Source organism: Haliaeetus leucocephalus, unplaced genomic scaffold (assembly GCF_000737465.1).
Source record: "Haliaeetus leucocephalus isolate CR32 unplaced genomic scaffold, Haliaeetus_leucocephalus-4.0 Scaffold214, whole genome shotgun sequence".
NCBI lineage: Eukaryota > Metazoa > Chordata > Aves > Accipitriformes > Accipitridae > Haliaeetus > Haliaeetus leucocephalus.
This window is the reverse complement of record NW_010972650.1, coordinates 743143-754439: the sequence shown is the minus strand read 5'-3', so window position 1 is coordinate 754439 and position 11297 is coordinate 743143. Positions and strand designations below refer to the sequence as shown.

The 11297-nt window shown below is 54.0% G+C and overlaps 3 protein-coding genes across 6 annotated transcripts in view; all 3 read left to right on the top strand.

The window, feature by feature from the left end:
• The window catches only part of ADCY6 (adenylate cyclase 6), an 11070-nt gene extending 10410 nt beyond the window's left edge, over nt 1–660 (top strand). The window contains exon 21 of the mRNA XM_010566570.1: nt 7–660. Coding sequence (XP_010564872.1) covers nt 7–660 — 654 coding nt within the window. The remainder of the gene's footprint in view (nt 1–6) is intronic.
• Nucleotides 661–853: 193 nt separating this feature from the next.
• Nucleotides 854–10297, top strand: CCNT1 (cyclin T1). Of its 3 annotated transcripts, XM_010566544.1 has the most exons (8): nt 854–1040; nt 1352–1480; nt 2371–2431; nt 3813–3875; nt 4262–4307; nt 6621–6784; nt 7142–7212; nt 7605–10296. In XM_010566544.1, exons 1-8 carry the CDS (start codon nt 993–995, stop codon nt 9027–9029), a joined length of 2007 nt encoding a protein of 668 aa, XP_010564846.1. In that variant the 5' UTR covers nt 854–992; the 3' UTR covers nt 9030–10296. The 3 variants fall into 3 exon arrangements, with proteins under 3 accessions (XP_010564846.1, XP_010564847.1, XP_010564849.1); XM_010566545.1 differs by lacking the exon at nt 854–1040 and having other exon boundaries at nt 1388–1643; nt 7605–10297; XM_010566547.1 differs by lacking the exons at nt 854–1040; nt 2371–2431 and having other exon boundaries at nt 1394–1480; nt 7605–10297.
• Nucleotides 10298–11008: 711 nt separating this feature from the next.
• The window catches only part of KANSL2 (KAT8 regulatory NSL complex subunit 2), a 12143-nt gene continuing 11854 nt past the window's right edge, over nt 11009–11297 (top strand). For both annotated transcript variants that reach the window (XM_010566543.1, XM_010566542.1), the window contains exon 1: nt 11009–11041. The gene's annotated coding sequence lies outside the window, so the exon portion shown is untranslated. The remainder of the gene's footprint in view (nt 11042–11297) is intronic.

The window sequence follows — 11297 nt, the reverse complement described above, 5'->3', positions numbered from 1 at the left end:
GCGCAGATCGCCATGGAGGCCTCGGCGGGCGGAGGGGCCGGCGGCGCGGCGGGGCGGCGCTGGTATTTTACCCGCGAGCAGTTGGACCGTAGCCCTTCCCGCCGCGCCGGGCTCGACCCCGACAAAGAGCTCTCGTACCGGCAGCAAGCGGCTAACCTGCTGCAGGACATGGGACAGCGTCTCAACGTGTATCCGGCCGCGCTAGGCCGCGCGGCCTGCGCTTGGGTGCCACCGTCGCGGGGCGGGCGGGGAAGGAAGGGGTGGGGGGAGCGGTTGGCTCCGTCAGGGAGCGGGGAAAGGGAGGGGGGGGCGGCGCTGGGTGCGGGAAGGGCCGGGGGGGGGGCTGTCCCGGGAGGGGGGGGAGCCGGAGTCGGCAGCGGGGAGAGCCGGGCGTGTTTTGGGAGTGGGAAGAGCTATGCTGGGGTGCGGGGAAGGCGAGGCCCGGCCCGGCCGCGGGGAGAGCCGGGGCCGGCAGCGGGGAGGGCCGGGGCCGGCAGGCGGAAGAGTGAGGCCGGGAGTGGGGAGAGCCGGCGCCGGCAGCCGGAGAGTGGGGCCGGGAGCAGGGAAAGCCGGGGCCGGCAGCCGGGAGAGCCGGGCCCGGCAGCCGGGAGAGCGAGGCCGGCCGCGGGGACAGCCGGGGCCGGCAGCGGGGAGAGCTGAGCGTGTTTCCGGAGCTGGGAGAGCGATACCGGGGTGCGGGGATGGCCAGGTTCCGCCCGGGAGCGGGGAGAGCCAAGCCCGGCTGTGGGGAGGGAGAGCCGGGTCTGTTATTGGGAGGCAGGAGAGCTATGCCGGTGTGTGGGGTTGCCCAGGTCCGGCCCAGGAGCGGGGAGAGCCGAGCGTGTTTCAGGAGCAGGGAGAGCCAGGCCTGGCCTGGTGCCGGTGGGATGTAGGGGAGTTGAGGGTGCTGCTCAGGGATTGTCATCGGGGCTGTGTGTTTCCTTAACAACCCCATCAGCTCCCAGCTCACCATCAACACAGCCATCGTGTACATGCACCGCTTCTATATGGTGCAGTCCTTCACCCAGTTCCACAGGAACGTAAGTGTGCTGGGGTCTGGCGGGGTGTGGGGTGACGGGAACCCCCCAGCTCCGCTCCTGCTGCTGTCTGGCAGCTAGCTTGGGGTGCTACGCGGTGGGACCGACCCTGGGAAGGGGGTTTGGAAAGGGGAGGGGTTGTTCATAGCTGTTGGTAGTCACTAGAACCCTTTTCCCTCCTGGTGGTGTTTGGACTTGCACAGGCTTTGTTTTCTAAAGGAATATTTGTTTTAGATGCGAGAATTAGCCTAATTTATTTGTTTCAGTCATGAACTTACTAACTTTAAAAAAAATATGTTTTTTTTTCTCTGAAGTCAGTGGTACCAGCAGCTCTGTTCTTGGCAGCCAAGGTGGAGGAACAGCCTCGTAAGCTGGAGCACGTAATCAAGGTAGCACATGCCTGTCTGCATCCCCAGGAAACTCCTCTAGACACCAAGAGCGAGGTAAGTGGTGAGATCGGAGAACTGGGCTCTGGTGTGAGGAGCGGAGGCACGAGGAATGGGAATGGCGGAAGCGTGCTGCATCCTGAATCACGTGGCTACAGCATCTCGTTAAATTGGGTTCAGCAGTACCCGCTCTCTAAGCGAGTGGCTGTGTCCTAGGATGGTCAGTGACAGCTTTCCAGTTTGACTGCTCTTACACCGCTGAGAGCTTTTTGGCTTCTGTACAGCAGAAGGCTTTTCTTTCCTGCTCTGTGGCAATCTCTCTTCTGTTCTCCTCTGCTGTGCTGCTGCAAATGTGACTTATATGCTGTGTAACAGTGTCTGCGTGAAAAGCTTCTGAGGAGGGCATGGATGTTGGCTGCTGTGATTGAGTAGTGTCTGTGGCAGAGCAGAAGGTGGTGTATGCAGTTTGGTTCTGTTCTGTCCCCACACGTTTAATGGTGGGTTTATTAAAAACGATGCCAATTCCCCATCTCTTGAGACAGCCCATCTTACCTGGAACTGAGCAGCCAACCCTGCTGAAAAGGGGCAGCTTTATCCAGGAAAGCTTAAGGGAAAAAAAAAAAAAAAGCAAAAAAAAAAAGCAGCTAATTCCTCTCCTGTACTGCTCATATAGCTGTCCCATGCAGTGTGAGGGACCAGGACTGAGAGGGCCACTGTGGATCCCGAAGCAACCGTCCCCTAGCAGAAGCACTAGCAGGGGAGCGGGTCCACCCCAGCACTCTGCTTTCTCTTTTCTGGCAGGGAATCTGTGCCAGTTCCCCCAGTGCAGATCGGCATAAAGATTCCCCTTTGCTATTTTTGCCTCCCTGAGAAAAGGGTGTTAGAAATGTGCAGGCTTTATACGGAGTGCCTCATCGTGAGTAACTTGCCTGTCCTCTCAACCCCAGGCTTACCTGCAACAAGCCCAAGACCTGGTCATTCTAGAGAGCATAATACTGCAGACCCTGGGTAAGTTTTTCAAAGCGGACGGGCTGCCACACAAATCCCAGACCCAGGAGTGTTCCGCAGAGCGGAGAGCCTAACCGCACAGTCTTCTCCACAGCTGGAGGGCAGATGTACAGCTGGCCAGTGGGAGAGCAAGAGTCCAGGCAACAAACTCTATTTTTCACACCCACTCCTTCTGTTTTCCTTTTAACGTCAGTTTTTTCAGGTGTAACTTGTGTCAGGTTCAATGCTCAGAGAAATTAAAGTGTGGAAGTGTGGCTCCTCCCTTTTCCCCCCCCCCCCCCCCCAACAGGTTTTGTACCGCTTGGACACCGGTCGCTGTCCTCCGTTGTGCTGTTGAACTTGATAATGCTCTAGTCCTGTAGCTAGGAAGCAGTTTGCACTGAGAGATGTCTAACAAAACCTGGGTTGAAAGTTAGTGTTTTGATCAGATAGCTGAATGTGGAAAAAAAAAAACACAAACCAGCAACAGTTTTTGGGGTTTTTTTGAAAGTAGAAGCTGGAGCCTACATCTAGGGCTGTGGCCGTTGGATCTGGTATCCTGTTCCTTTCTAAAATGTACTGTTAAAAGTTGTTTTTGCTAACACATGTTCCATTTCAGAGGCAGTTTGTAGATAGCGTTCCACTCCAAAATACTCAGCTGGCCTTTGTTATTTCTGACTTGGTTCAGAGTAAATGCCACTAGTCCCTCACTCACAAGGGGACAGGACGGGCAGGCGTGTTGAGGGGTTGCACGTGCTGGGCTGGCAAGCCAGTGGCTAAACTGTGACCCCAGTTCTGCAGTGACTTGGTTCTCCAGTTGCCTTGTTTAACGTCCCAGTTCTTCCAGAATGTTCTGCATGGGAAGAAGCAAATCTGTTGCACACATGGACTGATTTGCAATTTTTTTTCTTCTTTAAAATATAATGCCCAAACTGAATAGGAAACTGAAGCAAGGATTAAGTTCAGTTGTCTTTAGTGCTGTAGGCTCCTTCAAAGGGAAAACGTCTGCTTCCTCTTAGCTTTTTGGGTGACAGAAATTCCTTTGAGCAGATGCCATTGTCTTCTCCTTCCTCCCAGCTGCTGTAAGAGGTTTTGTCCTGCTATTTTTAAAATCCTTAATAGTTGTTTTGTTTTCAGTGAGGTCTTTCAAGCGCAGAAGTCATTTAGCTGCTTGGAGGTCTGGCAGCAGCAGTGACCTTCGGGTTTTGTGACTGGAGAACTTGAGTCTTCTGGATACAGGAAAACGGGCTTCTCTATTCCTGCTTGCCTCCGAGCAGAGAGCAGGGACTGTAGGAGGGAAGGGGAGAAGGCCTTGTCCCCCAGGAGCAGGAAACGTGAGGTTCATAGATCCATGGGGGTGTGCTGCTGTTTTTTTGATGGCTCTATGTCTGTGTTCTTCCAGGTTTTGAGATCACTATTGACCACCCCCATACCCACGTGGTGAAGTGCACACAGCTAGTGCGAGGTAAGCAGTGTCAGACGTCGGGTGCTTGTGGCTTCTCCTCAGCGTAACCTCAGCTTGATAGAGAAGAGCTGTGAAAATACATTGCAGTGTTCAGCCAGGACTGCCCGGGAACTTGCCTGCAGTCAGTCTCCTTAATAACCATAACAAATGTCAAAATGGAGACAGTTGCAAATGACGTGATGTTGTGGCTCTGCTGAAGCATGCAAAGCTCTCTATGTACAGTAATTTCTAAAAATCCTTCTAGCTGTGGTGTAGGGTTAGTCAAACCACACTGGGTCTCTTACTGTGTGTGTGGTGGTGAGAGGCCTGTGGTTCTTGCACTAAAATGTAATACTATTTGCCAGGATATGCAGACTAAAGCCCTGCTTTTTCCTTTTCTCTTTCAGCCAGCAAAGACTTGGCGCAAACTTCCTACTTCATGGCTACCAACAGGTTATTATTTTACAATTGATTCATATTTGACAGAGGGTCTTATCTGGAGATGTGCTACTGGTGACCCCATGGGCATTGGTCAGCCTGCGAGCAACTGGGGATCACTTGGTTTGGTTCAGAAAGAGCAGGAACCCTTTCTCCTGCTAGCTGCTGGTCAAAGCCAGCTGCAAAATTGGCCATGTAAACAAGGCAGATGGGATGCTCAGGAACTTCACTGCTTTTATGGGGAGTTAGACAGTGAAAGTTTAAAAAAAAAAAAAACAACAAAACAAAAAGGTAGATTTGAAATGAATGTATACATTTTTACTTACTTAGTACCTAGGTGTCAGAGAGTTTTCACTGAACCAGGTGCTGTGCAAATTGTCAACAAATATGGTGGGTACCCCAAAGAAGGCTCATCTAGAGTATAAAGGGAGAAAAAGGGTAGTTGGATGCAGGCATGAGGTGTTACAAGAGAAAATGATATCCTTGTCTGGCCTACGTGACTGGACAGACAGTCCTGTAAGCAGAGTCTTGAAAATGAAAAAAAACCAAAACCCTAGTTTTTTTAATTTTGAGAGGTCTGGGTAGTTTTGTTGCTAGATTTTCACTGCAAGGCTGATACCAGCCCTTGTGTTGGGACTTCTGACATTTTTTAAATTTAATTTCCTGGATTACCAACTTCAGGCAAATCACAGAGTTAACGTTTGGAACAGACCAAGTTGTGGACATGGAAAATCTTGTGTTTTTGTGAAAGAGCTTGCAGAAGTGAAAAGATGGGAGAAAAAGATGGTTTAGGCACTAGCACAGGTGAAGCTGCAGAGTCAGAGAATGCTCCCAAGCCCTGGCCAAGCCATGAATGTGCATGGCCTTAGGCAAGTCATTTTTCTCCTCTCTGCCTGTGAGACGTGTTACCTGCTCACCTCTACAGCGTGCTGGGAGAATTGTTTGTTGAAGGTGCTCTCTAGCTCCAAAGGGCACTGTGTGGGTTTCCCACATAAACTAGCATAAAGGGAAGGTAGTGTTAATAATGTGTGGGTAAATGCATCCTTGAAGCGTGTTTTATCCCTGCAGCAATAATTGCAAAACCAAAGAATTAAGAGCTAAGATTATAATTGAAAAAAATTCAGGCAGAAAGGAAGAAATGCAGCCAGGCAGCCTCAATTTTGCCTTAAAGTGATGCCATGAAACGCCTGATTAAGGTGCTTAAGTGATGAATTAGATTTTTCAGGCGTACCTACAGATGTTTAACTTTTATTTCCTTCTGGCATCATCATGGGGCAGAGTTAAGGCTCTTTGTGCACCTTAACTTTGCTTCTTACCTTGGCAGACTGGATAAAGTCTCTGGATTTCCTGGGTTTGACTTCTTGATGTATGGATGAATACAGTATCTGTGAAATGGCTTCAGACTTTTTGGCTGTAGATGCATATCTCTGTCTCTCTGCATTGCATTGATGGAAGAATGTTTAATAACCCGAGCATGGCGAAGAAATGCAAATAATGCTATCCTGCGGCTGCATGTAGGTGCTCAGTGGCACCATCTCCATCAAGCGCTCTTTGAAAGGGCTGATTAATGAGTGTGAAAGTGGGCAAATCCTGCACTCAACTTGCTGTCATGGTTTCTATAGGTTTAGGGGACCTGGTCTTCCTGCAGGTAGAGAGTAGGATGCTTTCTTAGTCCATTGGTTCTCCTGTTCTCAATGCTACGTAGACCTCCCAGCACTGACATCCAAGCTGTCATGTGGCAAATTAATTTACTAATGAAAAGACTTGATAGGTGGCCAGGCTCCCTCTTAGGTGCTTCTGAGTTGCTCCAGCATATGGTGCTATTCGCAGCCAAAGCCTCAGTGCTTTTCCTAAGAATCATTTGGGAAAGACCAGACCCTTCCTAAAAGCCAAAGACGGCCAGTTTGCTCCTTGAATGCCATCCCAGGAGTTGCACTTGGAAGTGTCCAAGTTTCTTCTCAGATTGAGCAGAGCCCACAGCAGAGTTGGAGGCTGGCAGGTAATCCAGCTGCTCGCTTTCTCCCTTGGAAGAGGGCTCAAGCGGGGCGCAGCGTGTCTCGCTGCTCCTGCGTGAGCTGCAGAGCCTTGAGTTGACAGAGTTGCCTGGACCCAAATTATCTGCAGCAGAATGGGGAAGGAACAAGCAAATCGGTGGAGCGGGATAGAGACGCCCGTAACAGTAGGGTTGTACTGGGGGAGGAACAGCAGGGCCTTCCCCACCATGTCCACCTCTTGTGCAGCGTCTGTTCAGCGGGCGATAGTGAGTGCTGAAGTTAAGGCTTGGGAGTTCATGGCTTTCTGTTTCTCTCTCCCTGCTGGTGACGTCAGCCTGCACCTGACCACCTTCAGCCTGCAGTACACCCCTCCCGTTGTGGCCTGCGTCTGTATCCACCTGGCTTGTAAGTGGTCCAACTGGGAGATCCCAGTCTCCACGGACGGGAAGCACTGGTGGGAATACGTTGATGGCACTGTAACTCTGGAGCTCTTAGATGGTAAGTTTTGGAGAAAGGTTCCCCCCCAAAGGCTCTTAAGTTATTTTGGCATCTCTGTTCCTGGGTCTGCCATTCAAACACGGCCACTGGCCAGTTCGTGGACTCCAGGACTTCAGGTCTTGCCAAGGTTTCCAGTGCAGCAGCAGCAGCTTCTATGGTGCAACAGAGATGGCAAAAGGCGCACAGTGAGATGAGTTTAAATGTGGTCAGTGATACTAGTTCTCAGTATTTCCCCTCCTGGAGTAGCTCCATCTCATCAGTAGCTCCATTCATCAGTAAGTAGGGGGTTGCCCTGATGGATTAGCGCTGGTCTGCCTGTCTCTGACCCTCTTGCTTGGGTTTGTGTCTCCTCTGCAGAACTGACTCATGAATTCCTGCAGATCCTTGAGAAAACTCCCAACCGGCTTAAACGTATCCGGAACTGGCGGGTAAGAATCTGCTTTGGACCGCGGGTGCTTGCAGGAGAACACAGGCTCTGATTTCTTCTGTGCACGAGGCTGTGTGGCATCTCTGGTATGACAATGAAAGACAGTGTCTGAAGGGCATGTGTGTGGGGGGGAAATCTGAACGCTCTGCATCTGCAAAATGTTGCTTCAGTGCTCGAGTTCATGTGTTCCGAATTAACTCTGTAGAGACCTTGGTTTTTCAACCACACTAGCAACCCCACTTCCAGTGGTTGGGTCTTTTCCCATAAGTACAGATGGGGGCAAAGTGGATCTGTCTTTAAATGAGAGCTTGCACTGTACCAGTTGAGCTGCTTGCATCAAAGCGGCTCTAGTGACAGCCCAAAGTAAATGACTGGTTGCTGCTTTTATTCCAGGCCTCTCAAGCAGCCAGGAAGTCAAAGGCTGACGACCACGGTGAAGATGAGAGCCTGTCAGAGCAGACAATCCTTAACATGATTTCCAGGAACAATAGTTCGGACATGAACATTGCTGGGTTAATGAGCATGTCAACATCCTCGACCGCTGGAGCAGGGCCGTCTCTGCCAGCCACGGTGGACTCGCCCAGCGACAAGAGCGGTGCAGATATGTCCCAGACTGACCACTGGCATCCTCCACCCAAGCTGGAGACTGGCCAGAGTCACAGGACTAATGAAAGCTCTTCGGCTGCTGAGCATCCTTTACAGCAAGATGGCGCTGGTTATCAGAAGCAGAGCGGCAAGAATGCCCCATCAGCCAAAGTGTCGCTCAAGGAGTACCGGGCCAAGCATGCCGAGGAGCTGGCAGCACAGAAGCGGCAGCTGGAGAACATGGAAGCCAACGTGCGGTCTCAGTACGCCTATGCCGCACAGAATCTCCTGGTCCAGCAGCAGCGGGAGAGGGAAGTCCAGCAGGACAGTAACCCCTCTCCAATCATCCTGAAAATTCCCATGGGTGGCTCAGAGAACCCTGAGCGCCCTCCTGGCCCTGAAAAGAGTGACAAAGCCTCAGCTCTGAAGCTGAGGATCCCGGTGGCAGGTGGAGGTGGGGAGAGGCCACTCCCCTCCAAGCAGGAGGAGATAAAAATGCGGATCAAGGTGCCAACTGCTGGAGACAGGCACGGCTCCTCGGACGAAAGCAGTGGCAAGAACCGGGAGCACAAGGAGAAACACAAGGGCCACTCTTCTAACCACCACCACCACCACCACAACCACCATTCTCACAAACACTTACATGCCCAGCTTGGCGCCGGCCCCAGCAGCGTGGTGAATAAGCGGCCGGGAGACTCTAAACACAGCAGCCAGCCTAGCGCTGTGCCCCACAAAAGCTACGGTCCCCTCGCCTCTTCCCGCAAGAGGCTCCTGCCAGAGGAGGCGGCAGCCACGGCCACAGCTGCAGCCCATGAGCACCAGCCCAAAGTCAGCAAAGCATCCAAAGGCCCTGGGATGCCGTTCCCTTACCCCCACCTCCCTGGGATGGCCCACCTCTCAGGGCACAGCTCGGATGCGGGCAACCTCCCCTTACCCCAGGCCAACAAAGCCCGGGGCACCCACAGCAAATCGGACAAGGGTCCCATGGGGGCCAACGGGCACAACGCCAACCAGGCCAGTGACTACCAGGATACGGTCAATATGCTGCACTCACTGTTGAGCGCGCAGGGCATGCAGCCCACCCAGCCCCCTGCCTTTGACTTCCACTCGTACGGCGAGCTCTTGAACCCACGGGCTTCCACCAGCTCCAGAGCTGTCGCCAACACGGACAAGCCCCGACCACCACCCCTGCCCTCAGAACCACCCCCCCCACTCCCCCCTCTCCCCAAGTAAAACCCCTTTTTACTACTGAGTTGGCACAGAGCCCAAGCCCAAACCTGGGCTGCCCCTGCGGGGGCGTGAAAGGGCTTGTTCGATCTCCACTGCCTCACGAAGAACTATTTTATTATATTATAACTTTTATTATTGATATTTAGAACGCGGAGTTGTTGAAGCTGTGAAAGGATAAGAAACCCTTTCTCTGTTCCTTGCTCCCTCCCCCATCGACTTTCAGTTAGTGGTGGGCTCTGTCCCTGCTAGAACTGAAGCCCCCTCTGAGGAACACACATTGCGGGGGGGCCATGGGGGGTATTTAAAATATGTCACAGAAAATTTAAGATGTTTTACAAATAATTTAAGCAGTAACTTATATCTTAGTGTTTTGCTCATTTTAATTTTGTGGTGCTGCGGGGGACCTTGGTGAGAATTTGGGGTGGCTTGTCGGGTGGTTCCACTCGAGCTGTTGGTGACAGAAAGTGGGTTCAGGAGCTTTTGGGGGATGGAGGAGAGGAAGCAGCTTGAGGGGAGGGCAGGGACCAGAGGCCACTCGGGCTGGGGGGTGTGTGTGAGGGAATCCCAGCTGCTGCGACTGTGGGGTGATGGGAGCTGCTCTACCTGTCATGGGTCAGGTTTCCTCACTCCAAAAGCTGCTCTGGTTTCAGGATCCCGTCTCTGTCCCTCGCTCTTCTGCAGATCCCACCGCTTCCGCTGGAAACCCTGGCTGTGGTGGGGTTCAGGGCAGCGCATGTGCTGAGGGCTTTTGGTGGCATTTCATGGTGGCTGGTGTTGAGCAGCCAGGGTGAGGTGATGGATTGAGGGTGCTTGGCCCTCGTGAATGCTTTTTGGGGGGAGAGAGTCCAGAGGAGCTGCCCATGGCTGGCAGGGATGAGTGCTGCTGAGCAAGGGGCTCGGATGTGGAGTCAGATTGTGCCCGAAGGCACCTGCCGGAGCAGAGCAGCCCCATGCTGGGAGCTGGCTGGCTACATCCTGCTGCAGGTGGTGCCGCCGGCACATGTAGAGCCGTGTTTAGGCGTGAAATGCGTTGGTGGACTCGGTCCGTGGCAGTGCGGGGGTTGATCTGGAGAGGAGCAGCGTGGTGCGTTCCCAGCTGGGATGTAGAATGAGACTGTGCAGGATGAGACCGTGCAGGATGGATGGCTGGAAGGGTCATCGCGCCCGGGGCAGCTCTTCCAGAGGATCCCATCGGTGCGTGGCTGTTCGCAGCCCAGCTGGAGACAGCTTTTACCACAACCTCAGCCCTGGGCCTGGGCAGCCACCTGAGTTTTGGTTGAGTGTCGGAAAAACCCATTTCCTTTGTTCTCAGATTTTACTTTCCCAACCTTCAATAAATGTACTGTCTCCTTATGGTTTTGTGAAACTCTTGTTCTACGTCAAGCTTGTTTTTAAGAGTGATTAGCGCTGCTGACCCTCACCAGCGCCTCTGCTGCCGGTAACCCACCCCCTGCGGTTTTGGGTATGATTTTTAGGTTTCAGACCCCTGGCAAAGGTCCATCCCTCGTTTCCCCCCACTGCTTTTGGAGCCTTTTTTGGAGGCTAGCTGCTCCCGGGTTGTTGGGCTTTGCAGTGAATCGCTTGTTCTGCCCTCTCCGTTAATCAGTGGGGAGCAATGTCGGTCTTCTGCTGTCCCGGGAAACCGGGAGGGGACCGGGTAGAGCCCGGGGGGGGTTGCTCTTGTCCCCTGGCTGGTGCCCTGGGACCAAGCCGGTGTCCCCGGGGCTACCGGGAGCTTCTGCCGTCCCGGAGCCACAGCACAACCCGGCTCCCTCGCTCGGGGCTCGCAAACGCGCAGGCGCCCCCGGTCCCGCCGCGCCCGCGTGTCTGCTTCCCGCCGCCGCAGCCTCACGTGACTCCTGGGGGCGTGGCCGGTCACTGCGAAATGACGGCGAGCCCGGCCAACCGCGTGCGGTACCGCCCCAGCGCCCACCGCGGACTGGCGGGCGAGCGGACCAATGAAGTAGCTGGGCGGGCGGGCGGCGAGGCAGCAAGGAGGCCGGGGCGGCAGCGAGGTAAGATGGCGGCTGCGCCGCCTGCCCTCGGCGGGGTCTGCGCAGCCCGTCGCCGCGACACCTGCGCGTTGTCCCAGGGCCCCTTCACCACGTACCGACCGGGGGGGCGGTATTTCATGCGCCCACCGCTCCGGCAGCGCTGCCTGGACTCCTTTCGGGAGCGCCTCTCACGCCCGCTGCCCGCGGACAAAATGGCGGCACCGGCGCAGCCGGGCGGCGCGACTGCGCATGCGTGGGACCTGGGCGCGGGGCGGGT